Here is an 18,744-nt window from a genome sequence, read left to right as displayed (position 1 = left end):
AATATTTACGATTATCGGGGCCGACAACCGTGGCCGTTTCAATCAAAAGTCATCTTGTGTGTGGAGAGCCGGTGTTGTGCGGAGAAGCGCCTGCTTGCCGAGCTCTGCATGCTGCTCGCGGCAACAAGCCACTTCTCCGCACAACACCGGCAACCTCACAGAGAGCCACGGTGCAGCCCTGGCATTACATGAGGTTCACACAGACATTCACACATGCGCGGGAGGTTTCCTGATAGCCGATAGCAAAGACGGTAGCGCTCATAGCAACAGCCAGCTATAGAGCAGCCATGTTTAAACGATCATGTGACGCCGCTCACAGCCCGTCATGTGACAGCGCACGGCTCCCTATTGGACAGCTGCTTGACTGAGTGTCCCGCTTTCATAAAAAAAAAAAAAATTACGTCGCTCTCATTGTCCATTCCGGAAATAGACCTGAAAGAGTAGCTACAACAATACGGATCTCTTTCTGAGTTTTCTGACCGGAGGGTCAATATTCTGAAAAATCTTTATGTGTGTGGTGTGCTGTGTTTGGAATATCGCAGCACACCACACACAATACGATCAAAACTGTTCAATCACAGATTTTTTATCTTCATGTGTGGGGTCTCTCACAGATAAAAAATCGGTTGAGATTTAGAAAATCTTTATGTGTGTACCCCCCGTAAGGCATCTTGAGCGGTCAAATGCCGGTAACGGGACCAGATCGGTCAAAACGGAGCGTTCAAGCAAAGATGGTTTATTTTGGTTCAAGCTAGCTACATCTAGGGTAGGTTAGCTTCCTATTTCAAAGTAAAAGCACAAATTCTATCATCATGGTTTTCTGTATAAAGGGCAACGGGTGTTTTATTTTGTTAAAGTAACCGGAAGTGCGTTGGTCACAACGGTTAGCTTGAGTAGCGCCGAATTTGTCTGAACAAAATTGTAAACAGCTGTTATTTAGACAAATTAACGACACGCTGCTGATCTAAACGGCTACTTTCTCGCCTAAACATGTTTGAAATGTCGATAAAGTGATATATTTACAGAGTTTAGAGCTAAAATGAAACCAGCTTCTGACTGCTGATTTCAGCTCGGTAGGAGGCAGGCTAACACTACCCATACACTTCCAGTGTTTGAGCTAAGCTAATTAGCGACTTTAGGTGGAGGCAGGCTAACACTACCTATACACTTCCAGCGTTTAAGCTAAGCTAATTAGCGACTTTAGGTGGAGGCAGGCTAACACTACCTATACACTTCCAGCGTTTAAGCTAAGCTAATTACGGGCGATACGGCTCTATCTCCCTTGTTACTGCACGCACAGTTGAAAGGATGGTGTCTATCTGCTGGTCATGGACTCTGGAGTGAGGCAAGATACGAAAAAAAAAATGTTGGCGTATCCCTCTAAACCCTCTGTGACAAGCCGCGCTCAGCCTCCGGGACTCCAGTTCCCACAATGCACCATTCATCCTGCCTGTGATGTCACTGAGCAGTGACCTCGGTGTTCAGGCTCCTCCCCCTCCTCCTCTTCCTCTCTCTCTCTTAATTAATCGATCAATAGCTGTTTAGAAACAGACACGACGTCAATCAATCAGTCAGTGATTGCTTAATTGGAAAAGTCCAATTAGATAACCGTCATCTTCATCATCTTCACCATCATCTTCTTCAGGTTGTCAGGACAACAGGATGTTGAGTTCTGATTGGTTCGCCACTGGAAACATGTTGATTAATGTTGATAAACAAACGTGAGCTTCAGCTCCTCAGAAGCAGTTGCTGTCTGTCTCTCCTCCTCTTCCTCCTTTTCCTCTTCCTCCTCCTTTTCCTCTTCCTCTTCCTCCTCCTCCTCCTCCTCCTCCTCCTCCTCCTCCTCCTCCTCCTCCTCCTCCTCCTGTCTCACCTTCTCCCTCTTTCTCTCCTCAATGCTTCATACCTGGAAGGTCCCAGGTCTTTCCGTGAGATGTTCTATGTTCTTCAGAGCGCTTGTGGCAGGAACTGTTCTTCAGAAGGTATCTGCTCTTGGCTCCTCCCACTTCCTGTCCTCCACCTCCTTTTACTTTTCCTTGTCTCTTTTGTTGCATCATCATCGTCTGCTCACCACTGTGCTTCCCCTCAGTGCTGCTGACATGATCCAGGAGTGTGTGTGTGTGTGTGTGTGTGTGTGTGTGTGTGTGTGTGTGTGTGTGTGTGTGTGTGTGTGTGTGTGTGTGTGTGTGTGTGTGTGTGTGTGTGTGTGTGTGTGTTAAACGACCACATGCTTAAAGGGATAGTTCAACATTTTGTCAAATTGGCCCATTGCCATAATAATCCCTATAGTCAGAGTTGTTTTAGAGGTAAATTTTATGTAAAACCTACTGATGCGCGTTGCCTTCAGGGACAGTTTCAGAGTTGTTGTTGGATTGTGTATTTGATGAGTTTGATGAGGGAAACCAAGAAATCCCATGAGCCTCCGTAGCGTAGCTCTGAGCAGCTCACAGCTCTGCTCCGCCGTGCCGTCCTAAAAATATCTTGCACCGACAATTAAAGGTAATGAACCTACTGCTATGACTATAGGGATTATGGTAATGGTGGCAATTTGACAAAATGTTGAACTATCCCTTTAATTGAAGTGATGAAGCTTTGGTAAAAAGGTATCAAGACCTTTTCATCCGCTACCATGGCAACAGCCTCTGGGTTTACCTGCCTAACGACCGGCTGTTGGTTACACTTGCACACACACACACAGGGTGCTGCTGTTGCTTGCATGGCCTCCTGCTCTGTTGTGCTGCTGTGGTTGTGTGTGTGTTTGTGTGCAGGTGTGTGTGTGTGTGTCATCTCCACCCTGTGTGTGTGTGTATTGGTGTGTGTATGTGTGTTGTGCGTCCTCTGCGGCCCAGTGTGTGACGGTCTGTGCTGTGTGGCCAGGTGGGAACAGTGAGGGAGTGTTTGACGTGGAGAAGGCGGTGGGCTCGGTCATCATCGCCAGGCCGCTGGACGCCGAGCAGCGCTCCTTCTACAACCTGACGGTGACGGCCACCGACGGCAGCAGCACCGCGCACACACAGGTGAGTCACCGCACACACACGTCCATGATGATGCAACCAGACGCTCTCATACTGATGATGTCGCTGTCGGTGTCTGATCGGGACCCGGAACAAGATCGTTTCTCCCTCTTCCTCCTCCCACACCGGCGTCAACCCACTGTTGTAGTTGGATTCAATTACATTTAAAGGGACATTGTGTAGGAAGCGTTGCGGTTGTACACTCTTAGAAATAAAAGTGCTATGTAGAACCATATAAGGTTCTTCGGCTTGTCCTCATAGGAGAACGCTTTTTGGCTCCAGGTAGAGCCCTTTTGGAGGGTTCTACCTAGAACCCAACTTAAAGGGTTATACCGAGAACCCAACATAAAGGGTGCTACCTAGAACCTAATTTAAAGGGTTATACCGAGAACCCAACATAAAGGGTTCTACCTAGAACCCAACATAAAGGGTTCTACTTAGAACCCAATTTAAAGGGTTATACCGAGAACCCAACATTAAGGGTTCTACCTAGAACCCAACTTAAAGGGTTATACTGAGAACCCAACTTAAAGGGTTATATCTAGAACCCAACACATAAAGGGTTATACCTAGAACCATCTGTGAAAGGTTACACCTAGAACCCCCAATGAGAGGTTCTACAAAAATCCCTTTTATGGCGTATTGGTTTCACCCAGAAGCCTTACTGGGGGTTTCATCCAGAAAATATCCGACTTCTTACGGTTTCATCTAGAACCCACACAGGGAGTTCCACCAAGAACCCTTTTACTGGAACCCTTAGTGTTACCAAGAACCCTTGAAAAAACATTTCTTTGGGGAAAGGGTTTTTAAGGGTTCTCTGGGTCAAAATGGTTCTTACTGTCTGGAACCCTTAGTGTTACCAAGAACCCTCGAAAAACCCTTTCTTCAGGAATGGGTTTTTCAGAAGCAAATGGTTCCAGGTAGAACCTCAGCCCTTGTAGGAGAACCCTTTTGGAACCCTTAAGAGTGTAAATCTCAAGCAACTCAGTCGTATTTTTCATGCTGCATTCACGTGAAATTGGGCAGACGGCAGACGGACGACAGATGTCAACAAAATAAAACAAGGATTTTGAAAGTAGCTTTATCCATTGTTCAGATTTCTGTTCTGGAAATATATGCAAATTAGCGCATATTTTATTAGATATTGTCTCATTTACTTATTTAAACATAAAATTGGACAAAACTTGTAATACAAAAAATATTTGTCTTAAGTTTCATGGTGAAATCTGTTCATTTTTTTCCCTATTCACCTGCAGTGTCTCCCCTTAGAATGATTATAAAGTGACGTATCAGCCTCAGAGAGCTGGTGATGTCACACTGTGTTGGACTGGAACCTTCTCAACGCTGTTTGTGTTGTACTTCATTCATAGCCTCACACACATAGATACACACACACACACACACACACACACACACACACACACACACACACACACACACACACACACACACACACACACACACACACACACACAGAGAGTGTGTAGGGAGTCTCCTCCTCCAGATGGACGGTCTGCGTCACGTCCTTCAGGTTTAAATTTAGACTCCGCCTCCTGGCAGCAGACCAGACCATATGCACTAGAGCAGTGAGTCTCCTGCTGTCCTCTGTTACATCACATGGACGTCAGTGGAATCTAGTCGCACTCTGTGGAGACACGCACTCACACACAGACACACAGACACACACACACACACACACACACACACACACACACACACACACACACACACACACACACACACACACACACACACACACACACACACACACAGACTCACACACCCCACTGTGTCTGTGCGTCTTTTCGCTGCAGGTGAATCAAAACAATTTGTCCTGTTCACTGTAAAGCTCTCTTTGTCTCCACCCGTCTGTCTCTGTCTCTACCTGTCTCTGTCTTTCTGTCAATTCAATTCAATTCAATTCAATTCAATTCAATTCAATTTAATTCAATTCAAACAGCTTTATTGGCATGAACAGAAATTTGTTGTTGCCAAAGCATTTTACAAACTATTTACAAAGATATTTCAATATAACAAATATACAATATGAAACATTTCAACATATACACATATATACAATATTAGACATTTCAATATTAGATATATATATATATATATATACAATATTACATATTTCAATACAACAAATAAACAATATTACATATAAAGTACATTACAATAGGTATAAATCAGGTAAAAAATAATGGTGTAAGTTAAGATGTTAACTCTTTCGCGACCACACTAATTCCTCAGCACATCCGCTCAGGACCACATGTTTTTGGCTATTTGTTTACCTTTTATCTCACGTCGAACCGAACTATGTACGTCACCTAGAAACAAACGGTTTTCACGTGGTTGAAGAGTGACTTTCCAACGTGCTCCACGAAAAAACGGCGAGTTTTTCCGCCGTTTCGTTCGTGAGTACGAAGGAGAAGAAGAGAGCTGGGTTTCTCCAAAAACGGAGCTCCCGCTCTAGTTTCAGAGAAAAACGCACTTTTGTGTCAAGTGGCAATCTGCTCATTTTACCGCTACTCTGCAGTGTGGCGTCTCCCAAATCATTTCTACGGATAAATAAATATATTTGTAGGTAAATCTGGGGGGTGTGGCAGCTTGGAGAGCAGCGGTGCAGCGGTGTGGGTCTCTGGCTGCAGCGCAGCAGCTCCGTGACACTGCTGTGTGACTGGCCGGCGGTGAGTGCTCTGGGGCGGGGGCGGCCGGTCACAGCCCCCGCTGCAGAGCGCCCGCTCCGCTGCACCGTGAAAACAGCAGAGATAACGTGCTTTCAGATCCGAGTCTCCAAACCAGAAATGTTTGTAACAGCACCGGAAAAACTCGCCAGATTTGTCGTCGGTCGCTTTTGTCAAAAGTCGCCAAGAGGGTTTGGAAAGTCGCCAGATTCAGCGAGAAAGTCGCAACACTGTAGCCGACAGCCGCACAGCGCTGCGCGCTGTCCCCAGAGCAGCATTAAAGGAGACCGATTACTCAAACAAAACCAAGATCACACAGTTTATAAAAAACATTATGTTTTGATTTTAGTTTAAAACAGTTTTACATATCAGAGGACTACCATATTCACACACAGGGTACCTCAGAGTGTCTATTATCGTCATCTGTAAAAAAACGGTTTTGACGAGTTAACTCGTCAATGGTCGCGAAAGAGTTAAAGTGAGTCCCTCAGGCTGTGGCAAGCAGTTACATATTTGGCTGCCAGAGGAGTCTGTCTGTCTCTACCTGTCTGTCTGTCTCTACCTGTCTGTCTCTGTCTCTACCTGTCTGTCTGTCTCTACCTGTCTGTCTCCATCTGTCTGTCTCTCAGGACTCATACCGTCTCTCCTTGTCTCCAGGTTCTCATCACGGTGATGGACAACAACGACAACGCTCCCGTCTTCTCTCAGCCGACCTACGACGTCACCATCTCCGAGGACACGCCCCCGGACACGGAGGTGGTCCAGGTGCTGGCGTCGGACCGGGACGAGCGCCACCGTCTCAGCTACTCGCTGCAGAGCGCCGTCGACCCCAGCAGCCTGCGTCTGTTCCGCATCCACCCGGCGCTGGGGACCGTCTTCACCGCCAGCCGGCTGGACCACGAGGCCTGCGCCCAGCACGTCCTCACCGTGCTCGTAAGCTCATAAGCCACGCCCACTCCGTCCTCTAAGCCACGCCCACTCAGTACATCCTCACCGTGCTCGTAAGCCACGCCCACACCAGCACATAGAAGACCGCAACCCCACGTCACGTAAAAGGCCACGCCCCCTCGCCGGTGAAAACAAAGGAGAAGTCATAGGCGCTAATACAAAAAACCACAGTGCCAAAGAGTTGTTGTGTGGTATATTAAACTTAAACTTAAAAAAAACCTAACATCAGATTTTTCCTACTCCCCTTAAAGGGATAGTTCAACATTTTGGCAAATTGGCCCATTGCCATAATCCCTATAGTCATAGCAGTAGGTTCATTACCTTTATTTGTCGGTGTAAGATATTTTTAGAACAACGGAGCAGAGCAGCAGGCTGCTCAGAGCTACGCTATGGAGGCTAAAGGAATTTCTTGGTTTCCCTCATCAAACTCATCAAATACACAATCCCAAAACTCCAAAACGCTTTCGTGGACAAGTTGTGAGCTGCAGATTCACCACGCTATGAGATAATAATGGAACGTTACGAGCCATTTTCGAGGTAAATACAGGGTAAATACAGCGTCTGCTTGCTGAAAAACTGTCCCTGAACGCAACGCGCATCAGCAGTTTTGAATGAATTTCCCTCTAAAACAACTCTGTCTCGTAACGTTCCATTATTATCTCATAGCGTGGTGAATGTACAGTTCACAATTTGTCCACGACAGCCTTTTGGAGTTGTTGGATTGTGTATTTGATGAGTTTGATGAGGAAAACCAAGAACTTCCCTTAGCCTCCATAGCGTAGCCCTGAGCAGCCTTCTGCTCCGCTCCTCCGTTCTAAAAACAGCTTACACCGACAATTAAAGGTAACAAACCTACTGCTATGACTATAGGGATTATGGCAATGGGCCAATTTGCCAAAATGTTGAACTATATAGGACAAACAAGACATCAGACAACATAAAAACATTCACAAAGTGCTTCAGTTAAAAAATTCTAGCAGCTGTCAATTTCAAAAGTGCTCCGTGCATCACGTTAAAGTGCTATGTGCATTCAGTCTGACGGGGGCTGGGCAATGTTGTTGAGACAGGGAGGGGTCATTGTTCAGAAGTTGGACTGCTGTGGGAAGAAAGGTGGCCCTGCTCCTTTGTGTCCTGCAACGTGGACAACGCAGTCTGCGTCCCGATGGGAGCCACTCCAACACAGAATGTAATGTGTTTAGGATCCTGTGAGCGGCGCAGATTGTTTGCTGGTCACAAAAGGCAGACACAGCTCTAACAGGGTGTCCAATGACTTTAGAGCAGACTTTGGTGATGCTGAGTAAGCGTGTCCGGTCTTGCAGGCTGATGGAGTGGAACCAGGAGATGAATGAGAATGTTAGTACGCTCTCAATGAAGGAGTGGTAGAAGGTCAGGAGAATATCTTTGTTCACACCAAACGATCTCAGCTTCCTGAGCAGGTACTGTCTCTTGGTGGCACTTCTTCAGGATCTCCTCGGTGTTGGAGGAAAACCTTAGAAGGCCGTCGAATATTGTGCCCCGGTACCTGTATTCCTCCACCAACTCCACAGCCTCCCCCCGGATGGTGGTAGTGACAGCCTCTGCCATTTATCTCTTAGAATGTCACAATGACCTCTTTGGTTTTGGTTGAGTTGAGCTGGAGACAGGCGCCCTCACACCAGGTGATAAAATCGTGGGACCCGGCTAGTCCATATGCAGAACATCGATTTCCTCCTACGGGAGGAGGAGGGGGGGGGGGGGGGGGGGGGAAGAGGAGGAGGAGGAGGAAAAAGGAAGAAGAGGGAGGAGGAGGAAGAGGAGGGAGGAGGAGGATGAAAATGAAGGAGGATGAAGATGAAGGAGGGGCGAGGAGGAAAAAGGAGGAGGAGGAAGAGGGAAAAAGAGGAGGGAAGAGGGAGGAAATTAGGAGGAGGAGGAGGGAGGAAGGGGGAAGAGGAGGGGGGAGGAGGAGGAGGAGGAGGGAGGAAGAAGGAGGAAAAGGATCAGGAAATAGGAGGAAGAGGGAGGAGGAGAAAGGAGAAAGAGGGGAAAAGAGGACGAGGAAGGGGAGGAGGAAGGAGGAGGAGGAAGAGGGAGAAGAGGAGGATGAAGAGGGGGAAAGAGGAGGAGGAGGGGGAGGAGGTAGAAGAAGAGAAGGAAAAAAAGGAGGAATAAGAGGAAAAGAAAGAGGAGGAGCGATGTCGTTATTATCTGGGTGTCTCAGTCGGATAAGGAGAACTCTGGCATCAGTTGGACTAACGCACTTCAGTCGTCCAGTTATAGACGGATTAAATAAATAAATAAGTTGTTTTTTCGACCGTCATGTAAACGTACTGACTGTGGTTGTGCGTGTAGAATCGCAGTGAGACGACGAGGTCGTGACCCGCTGCTGACGCCACGGAGGAAGTCCACTCATCTTCTGTGGTTTTTATTTATTTTCAGGGTTGAGAGGAAATACAAAGAGGTTGGAGGTGAACTTCCTGTTTGTCATCGGAGGGAAAACTGTCAGAGAGACAAGTGAATGAACGCAGTGCTGTCCTGACTGTGTGTGTCCACGTCAGTCAGGTTGTGTACCACTGATTTATTAAGACGGTCGTTAAACGGCGGTGATGTCATGTGACTGAAGCCGAGTTGAAACATGGCAACAGCTTTGAGCCCGCCTCCACCACTGGTTAGAACATGAGTGTTTAAAGTCCCACTCCCGCGACCCTTTTTGGTCATTTTAAAACCAGCTCATTAGCCATGCACATTAGCAATGCACCTCTGGAGGGTGGGCGGAGACTGTGCTGCTCTGCACCCGCCCAGCCACCTCCTCGCACCCCACCTCCTCGCTCGCTGACAGCTGGACATTGTACAATTACAGATTCAGCGCGTTTAGCCTAAAACTCCACACTGGGATTCGATCCCAGACTGGAGCATAGTCCTTGCTCACGGTGCAAGCTGCTCTACCAGGTGAGCTATACCTGTTATACCTTGACAGCTACGCCGAGCTGTCAATCCTTTCACCTCTGAGCCAGATGCAGAGCGGGGCGGGAGCTTGTAGCACTAGTGCCCTCCCCTGGAGCTGTGACACGTCAGCTCCAGTCTCCCTGAAACTGCCAGTTTGAGTCTGCCATTGGTTCACAGCAGTTTGAAGGAAGAAAAACTCAGAAATGCAATTTTGCACTTCCTTTTCTGCTGATATGTGCTCTAACACAAGAAAAATGCCACAGGAACATGTGAAAAGCACGAAAAACACGATTTTCACGGGAGTGGGTCTTTAAGTGTGGAGGAGCTGGGAATCGAACCACCATTTACTTTAAATATTGTCAGACTGCACGCGTCCATTTAGCCGCTAAAGCTGACTGCTGCGTCAGGGATCAATGTGATCAAAGGGCAGAAGGATGAGCTCAGGTCTCCTCCGTCTGCTGCTGCTGCTGCTGCTGCTGCTGCTTCGTTCTGCAGGTTATTGATTTCCTAAAGGAGAGAATCAGAGTCTGTTAATGTTGATTGAAGATCTCATCGAGCCGCTGAAGTGCAGAGAAATGGTTTTGATTAAACTGCTGTTATAAAAATGAAAGCTCTTGACTGGGGTCAGATTTCTGCGGCTGTTAGACTCTTATTGCCGTCTGACCTTCAGCGGCAGCCGCTCCCAGAACAGACGTTTTGTCAGGAGGAAATAATTTCCCGGTGTGGAGCTGCAGCCGCCGCGCGGAGCAGCAGGAGAGCCAGAGGCAATCTCCTCGTCTGTGTTCTCATTCAGCCCCAACTCATCATTTAGCAGTTAAAGTAATTACAGCGTGCAGCGAAGCAGCATCCGCACCTCATCACAGGACACACGCTGACTTCCCCCTGATGTCTGCATCCAGCAGGAAGCTGCTATTACCACAGTGACACTACTATTATAGATGTGAAGCCAGGGGGAAGACGAGCTTTCTGAGCCGCTGTCGTGTCGTTTCTCCCGCAGGTGAAGGACCAGGAGTTCCCGTACAGGAAGAATCTGGCTCGAGTGCTGATCGAGGTGGAGGACATCAACGACCACGTGCCCATCTTCACCAGCGCGCTGTACGAGGGCCAGGTGTACGAGTCGGCCGCCGTGGGCTCGGCCGTGGTCCAGGTCACCGCCCTGGACAAGGACAAAGGAGAGAACGCAGAGCTGCTCTACTCCATCGAAGCAGGTGAAGTCTCCTGAAGGTTGAAGTTCCCTTTAGCTGAGGGAGTTCCTTAAAGGGATAGTTCACCCAAAATTGTCTACTCCCCCTCATGTGGACTAAGGGCTGGGAGAAGTTTCAGAGTCCTCCGTGGCTTCTCTGAGTTACAGGGGGTCTCGGCGTAGCAGTGCATGTCCATATGACGGTTGCAAATGGATACCAACTGTCTTCGTAACAAAAAGACACACCAAAAAACATCCAAATACCTCCATGCTGCTCGTATGTAATGTCCGTCTTGTATTGAAAAAATTAAATAAGTCTATATTTCAAGCTTATTTTGTAGCGGAAGCTTCTCAAAGCTCTTCTTCCCGATTCGTCAAATTTGGACGAACTGGGAAGAGGAGCTTCAAGAAGCTTCCGCTACAAAACAAGCTTGAAATATAGACTTATTTAATTTTTTTCGGGACAATGTTGCATTTCGGGGCTTCAATACAAGACGGACATTACATACCAGCAGCATGGAGGTATTTGGATGTTTTTTGGTGTGTCTTTTTGTTACGAAGACAGTTGGTATCCATTTGCAACCGTTATATGGACATACACTGCTACGCCGAGACCCCCTGTAACTCAGAGAAGCCACGGAGGACTCTGAAACTTCTCCCAGCCCTTAGTCCACATGAGGGTGAGTAGATAAAGGGATAGTTCACCCAAAATTTAAATTTCACTTATTAAGGGAGATCACTGAAAACATTCCTTAGTTCAGGAAAAACATTATAGGATTTACTTTTTACAGCAGTAAAATCCTGATTTCCATGGAAACTTTCCTTCTGGGATTAGTATTTATGATAGTGGTCCACAGGTCCACAAACTGATCAGAACAACAAAGCGAAAATATACGGGAGATTTTTGATTTGATTTGATTTGATTTGATTTATTTATTTTAGCACAAGTTAAACAGTGCAAGGAGGGAACGAAGCCTGGAAGGCTTGTACAAAGTTCCACTCCCATCATCAAAGAATTACATGAAGCTCAAGATAACCAATTAGAAATACAACATAGAAAAATTCAAGATAAACAATAAAATGTACAGTGCAACATAGAAAAACTATAAAACATAAACAACAAAAGAAAGGAAGAAGGATGCATAATTAACATTAACAGGAAAATAACACTGAAGGTTATGACATAAGGTGTTTTCTCAGTAACTTTTTAAAGGATGGGAAAGATGATGTTGACCTCAGAAACACATCTAAACCATTCCAGAGTTTTGGACCTCTAAATGTGAATATTAAATTGATGCCCAGATGTTCGACAGAAGGGTAAATGAAGATTGCCACTATGCCTAGTTGAATATGAATGAAGGTCAGATGAAAAAGTAAAAAAATGTTGAAAAGTGTCAGGAAGATTTTGTTTGAGATTTGTTCACGCTGTGACCCGTTGTTCTCAAAAAAATAGTGTTTAAGTGCTCCCAAAACTCTGGTTCCATGTGGGCAAAGAGCCAATACAATACAAAACTTTTACTTTACTCCCAGGCTTCAATCAGTCAATCAAAACTTTATTTATAGAGCACTTTTCCTGCAACACAAAGTGCTTTACACATGCACGGCTTGGTTCATGTGGACTAAGATGAGGAGAAAATACCTCAGTGAACATTTAAGGAGAATCTTCAGGTGTTTTTTTTTTTTTTTTACTTTATTTTTATTAAAGAGAAACACAAACATTCCTTGACAACATCACAAATTATGTATGACAGTGCTGAAGACAAAAAAAAACCCTTGGGGCAGCCACCTCCTCACAAAAACATCAGACCTTAATTGTAATTGAGCAGTAAAAGCCTCCATTCCATACACCTCCCTCAGCTTCTGTTTCCACTGTGGATTCATCCATTTTATTGTCACCATTTTCCTAGCAGTCATCAAGAGTATATGTAACAAGTGCTTTTGGTCTCTAGTGTACATATCTTCAGGAGTTAGATCGAAAAGAAACAGACTTGGGTTGAATAGTAAAAATACAAATTTAGAGATTAATCTTCAGGTGTTTTGTGAAAGAAAAGGAACCTTTAATCAGACCTAAAGTTAACTCTTGACTGATGGTGTTTTATTGCATTGATCTGATCTCAATGTCTTTGTTTCTGATGCTCCCACAGGGAACACCGGGAATTCCTTCCACATCGAGCCGGTGTTGGGGATCATCACTGTTGCTCGGGACTTGGACCTGTCCAGCATTGGCCATTACGTCCTGACAGTCAGAGTCACTGACAACGGCTCGCCGCCCCTGTCCACCACCACCATAGTGCGTGTTGCTGTCACTCTTTCTGACAATGCCGGCCCGAAGTTCCCTCAGCCGGAATACCAGGCTGAGATCACGGAGAATGCGGCGGTCGGGACGTCGGTCACCACGGTGGGCGCGGTCAGTCAGTCCACCCTGACCTACAACATCAAGCAAGGCAACGCCGACCGCGTCTTCCAGATCAACCAGTACAGCGGCGTCATCACCACCCAGAAGCCTCTGGATTTCGAGGCCACGGCATCTTACACGCTGATCGTCCAGGCAACCAACATGGCCGGCATGGCGTCCAACGCTACTCTTCTGATCCAGGTGGTGGATGAGAACGACAACCCTCCGGTTTTCCAGATGCTGCACTACCGAGGCAGCATCAGCGAGGCGGCGCCGGTCAATAGCGTGGTGCTGAACTCAGACAACTCTCCTCTGGTCATCAAGGCCACAGACGCTGACCGCAACCAGAACGCTCTGCTGGTCTACCAGATTGTCGAGGACACTGCAAAGATGTTCTTCACCGTGGACTCAGGAACCGGCTCCATCAGGACCATAGCTAATCTGGACCACGAGACTTTTGCCACTTTTCACTTCCATGTTCATGTGCGGGACAACGGGAGGCCACAGCTGACGGCAGACAGTCCCACGGAGGTCACCATACAGGTGATTGACACAAACGACTCCCCACCTCGTTTTACCCAGAACGCGTATGAGACCGTCCTTCTGCTTCCCACCTATGTGGGAGTAGAAGCTTTACAGGTTTCAGCCATTGACCCCGACAAAGATGTTCCCACAGAGCTCACCTACTCTCTGACTGATGGAGTGCTGGAGCACTTCGCCATCAAACCAGCCAGTGGAGTTATCGTCGTCAAAAACAACAACTTCTCCAAAGAACGTTTCCGCTTCAGTGTCAAAGTCTCTGATGGGAAGTTCTCCAGCATGGCCCTGGTGACCATTCTGGTCCGAGAAGCACTGGACTCTGGTCTCAGTTTCACCCACAGCATCTATTCCTCATCCATTCAAGAGAACATATCCAACGTTACCAAAGTGGCTGTGGTCAATGCTGTTGGAAACCGTCTCAATGAACCGCTGAAGTACACCTTGCTGAATGCTGGAACGCGCTTCAGGATCCGTCCTACATCTGGTGTGATCCAGACCACTGGCATCCCCTTTGACCGAGAGGAGCAAGAGATCTACGAGCTGGTGGTGGAGGCGAGGAGAGAGCACGACCGCCTGCACGTGGCCAGAGTCATGGTCAGAGTCCAAATCGAGGACATCAATGATAACGCCCCCATATTTGTCGGACTTCCTTATTACGCAGCCGTTCAGGTAGAAGCTGAGCCGGGATCTCCCATTTTCAGGGTCATGGCAGTCGACGGCGACAAAGGAATTAACGGAGAGGTGTCGTACTACCTGAAAGACGACCACGGCCACTTTGAGATCGACCGGCAGTCAGGTGGCCTCAGCCTCAAGAGGGCGTTTGAGTCTGACTTGTCTAATGTGGAGTATCAGATGGTGATATACGCCAGAGACGGCGGTTATCCTCCGCTGTCGTCCACCATCGAGTTCCCCATCACAGTGGTCAACAAAGCCATGCCCGTCTTTGATAAATCCTTTTACTCCGTCTCTGTGAACGAGGACGTCGCCGTGCACACGCCCATCCTCGGCATCAACGCCACGAGTCCTGAAGGTCAGAACATCATCTACACCATCGTCGATGGAGATCCGTCTCTTCAGTTTGACATTGGTTTTGATACTGGGGTCATCAGCGTCATCCACTCACTGGACTACGAGGCAGCGTCTTCTTACCACCTGACCATCAGAGCCACAGACTACTTGACCGGAGCCCGAGCTGAGGTTGACGTTGACGTGGTCATCCAGGACATCAACGACAACCCACCGATCTTCCAGAAAATGTCTTACAGGGTAGTTTTGTCTGAAAACGCCATGATTGGAACTCCAGCTCTTCAAGTTATTGCCACTGACAAAGACTCGGAGAAGAACAATGTTGTCCGCTACCAGATCTTCTCCGATGCACATAACAGCACAGACTACTTTCACATAGACAGCAGCAGCGGATTAATCCTGACGGCACGAATGCTGGACCATGAGCTGGTCCAGAAGTACAACTTCATCGTCAGGGCCACTGATAATGGTTTTCCGCCTTTGAGCAGTGAAGTATCAGTCACAGTCATTGTGAACGACATGAATGACAATCCTCCAGTGTTCAACCAGTTGCTGTATGAGGCGTACGTGAATGAGTTGGCTCCCAGGGGCCACTTCGTCACCTGTGTCCAGGCCTCGGATGCCGACAGCTCAGACGTTGACAAGTTGGAATACAGCATTCTGTCAGGAAACGAACGCATGAACTTTGTGATCGACAAGAAGACGGGAATCGTCACACTGTCCGGGCACCGGAAGCAAAGGATGGAACCGGCCTACAGCCTGAATGTCTCCGTGTCTGACGGCGTGTTCACCAGCACGGCGCAGGTTCATGTGAAAGTGCTGGAAGCCAACCTGTACAGCCCCGTGTTCAGCCAGAGTACATACGAGGCGGAGTTAAGAGAGAACGCTGCTGTTGGAACCAAAGTCATCCAGGTAGGTGCTGCTGAAATCCACTTTGATGGTATCTATCACACTGTGACAACAATAGGGATCCCAAATCCCAATATTCGACAATCGTTTAAAAATGCGCATTTCGATTCCTGGCAGTCACTCACACACACACCATCACACAGCTTATGAACGTTGATTAATGTTATCAGTTAACTGTCTCAAAACCAGTCTTGCCGCTGGCTTTCTTTTTCCTTTTTTTGCCCACGGTCGTGTTGAGAAATGCTTGTGAGTCCGACTGTGTTGGGTCCGAGATTCAACACGCCGGTCTGGTTTTACTGTTATTACCGGCAATATGCCCGTTTATCACCATAAACACAGCAGATGAGGGGGGTAAGTGACTGAGCTCAGGTTGTGTAGGACGAGTGGGGTGGGGGTCAGCGGAGTGGAGCGGTGCGGGTGTCTGACTGCAGCGGAGACTACCATGGATCTGCTCCGTGACACAGTGCTTTGGGACGGGACCGGGGAACGGCAGCACCCGCTAATCGCTAATAACCCGAAAACAGCAGTGACACGTGCTTTCACGCCGAGTCTCCAAACCAGAAACGTCTGTAACAACGTCGGAAAAAGTCGCTTTTGAAAAAAAAAAAAAAGAGAGAGACCTGCCGTGCCGTGTAACCACAACAACAACAAAAAAACTGGCAGCGAGTGAGTGTCACGACTTCCTGTATCTGGCCCTTCAAATTAAAAGCCCTATAGCCTTTCATATACTGTTCAGTCATATTGATTTTGACTTAATTTTGACAAGACACGGCTCCAAATGTTGTTGTTTTCCTGCGACCAATCGACCAATGAAATTTTGGTGAGCCAGGGATTTTTGCTTGGTCGACTATTTGGGGGCAGCCCTAGTAACGTTATACAAAATTCACTTTCTAATTAATATTTGTATCGGAATCGGTAATCGAAAAGAATCAGAATCGAAATGAGGAATTGAAATAGGAATCGGAGTCAATGAAAATGCAAACGATACCCATCCCTAGACAACAATCACTCACCGTTTGTGTTTTTATTCCAGGTGAAGGCAACAGACGCAGACCCGGGAACCTACGGTCACATCACGTATTCCTTTGTTAACGACGTGGGAAAAGACCAGTTCAGCATCGATTCCAGCGGTCAGATCACCACTCTGGAAAAGCTTGACCGCGAAGACCCGGCCAACAAAGACATTGTTCTGACCGTGACGGCCCAGGACTCGGGTGGACGTGGATCTTACTGCACAGTACAGCTCACTCTGTTGGATGAGAACGATAACGTTCCTCACTTCCACGCCACAGAGTACAGAGCGTCCGTCAAGTCCGATGTGGCTAAGGGCTTTTTGGTGACTCAGATTCAGGCGTACGATCCTGATGATGGGGCCAACGCTAAAGTGACGTACTCTCTCTACAGCGAGGCTCATGTCCCAGTGGTGGACATCTTGGAGATAGATCCGGACAACGGTTGGATGGTGACTAAAGGCAGCTTCAGCCACTTGAGGAACTCTGTCTTGTCCTTCTTTGTGAAGGCCGTGGACGGAGGGAATCCGGTGCGACACTCTCTGGTGTCCGTCTACATCCACGTCCTTTCTCCGGAGGCCTTCATTCCCTCCTTCAGCCAGCATCAGTACTTATTCAGCATGCCGGAGGACACGCCCATCGGGTCCGCCATAGGCACGGTGCGCCTCAACGCCCCCGCCGGACACGCCTCTCCTCTCTCAGCCACCTTCGCCCTGGTGAACGGAGAGACTGGAGACAACAACCAGGACCGGGTGTTTGTGGTGGATAAGGACTCGGGTGTGATCAAGCTGGATAAACCTCTGGACCACGAGGTCATCAGATCGTATCATTTCAAGGTCACGACCACCGTCCAGCAGGCCAAACTGGACTCCGTGACCTCCGTGGACGTTGAGGTCAAAGTGTTGGACCTGAACGACAACAAACCGGCCTTCGAAGCCAACTCCTACGAGGCCACGGTCATGGAGGGAATGTCCATCGGAACCACCGTCATTCAAGTCCAAGCGCTGGATCCGGACTCCGGCGCCAACGGACAAGTGACCTACAGTCTGGGAGCGCTGGTCCAGTCTGAGGGGGACTCGGACACGCTGCTGGCCGGCGCCTTCAGCATCGACAGCAACACGGGCTGGATCTCCACGCGGAAGGACCTGGACCACGAGACCAATCCGTCCTACAGCTTCACCGTGGTGGCGTTGGATCTGGGGGAAGCGCTTTCTCTCTCCAGCACCGCCACGGTGACGGTGGCGGTGTCGGACGTCAACGACAACCCCCCCCGGTTCCTGGAGTTGCAGTACTTCGGTTCGGTCCAGGAGAGCGACCCGCCAGGCGAGGTGGTGGCCGTGCTGAACACCAGAGACGATGACAGCTCCACCGTCAACCGACAAGTCAGCTACCACATTACCGGTAAGTACCGCCGTAGATCCTCACCACACAAGAATATCCACATGGGAAGAGTCCTGGGCCAGATTTACCAATATGTTCTTAAGAAAGATCTAAAATTAAGAAGTTCATAAGAAAGTTCTTAAGTGCAATTCTTCAATATTTTCTTAAGATTAAGAACAGTAATTTCTTACGAATTTCTTATTTTTCCTACTTAAAGGGACAACGAGGAGTGTCTCCATCGGCAGAACGAAAAATAACCCAAACACCTGCTGGCTTTGACTGGTTTCTATTGAAAAAGACCAAAACACAACTCAGCCACTCTGCTCCAGCTGCTTCCTACTGATGCAGAAACCCGGACCAGTCGATCACAGAGTGCAGTAGAAAAGTAAAGAGTCCAGTGACGTTTAGTTCACTTTGGTTTACTGACTGTGACAGTTTGATTAACTAAACTCTGTTAGTTTCCCTGTTTAAACACTCACTAGTTGTTGTTAGAAACAGAGAGGAACTCTGATGCACTCGGAGATCGACTGGTCAGGGCTTCTGCATCAGTAGGAAGCAGCTGGAGGAGGAGAGTGGGTGAGTTGTGTTTTGGTCTCTTTTCAATAGAAACCAGGCAAAGCCAGCAATTGTTTGATGCTTCGTATTATGGGATGGAACCCTGTTTGTACTGTTGATGAAGTTTGGTGCTGTTCTGAGCATTATCTGTGGCTATGAGCGGCTTCTTGAT

General features: G+C 47.8%; 2 protein-coding genes across 3 annotated transcripts in view; both read left to right on the top strand.

The window, feature by feature from the left end:
* The window catches only part of LOC310995737 (protein NLRC3-like), a gene marked incomplete at its 3' end in the record, with an annotated part of 491,970 nt that overhangs the window by 286,525 nt on the left and 186,701 nt on the right, over window positions 1-18,744 (top strand). The gene's annotated exons all lie outside the window — the stretch shown is intronic.
* fat3a (FAT atypical cadherin 3a) overlaps window positions 1-18,744 on the top strand; it is a gene marked incomplete at both ends in the record, with an annotated part of 87,065 nt that overhangs the window by 19,217 nt on the left and 49,104 nt on the right. Inside the window, 6 exons of one of the 2 annotated variants that reach the window (XM_083985307.1) lie at window positions 1,914-1,982; window positions 2,878-3,017; window positions 6,359-6,634; window positions 10,572-10,782; window positions 12,902-15,630; window positions 16,661-18,038. In XM_083985307.1, the coding sequence (XP_083841433.1) occupies window positions 1,914-1,982; window positions 2,878-3,017; window positions 6,359-6,634; window positions 10,572-10,782; window positions 12,902-15,630; window positions 16,661-18,038 (4,803 nt within the window). The remainder of the gene's footprint in view (window positions 1-1,913; window positions 1,983-2,877; window positions 3,018-6,358; window positions 6,635-10,571; window positions 10,783-12,901; window positions 15,631-16,660; window positions 18,039-18,744) is intronic. The other variant, XM_083985308.1, reaches the window with a different exon arrangement.

The sequence above is a fragment of the Trachurus trachurus genome (genome assembly GCF_905171665.1).
Source record: "Trachurus trachurus genome assembly, chromosome: 13".
NCBI lineage: Eukaryota > Metazoa > Chordata > Actinopteri > Carangiformes > Carangidae > Trachurus > Trachurus trachurus.
Note: the sequence above shows the minus strand (reverse complement) of the source record. Positions and strands in the feature narration are given on the sequence as shown.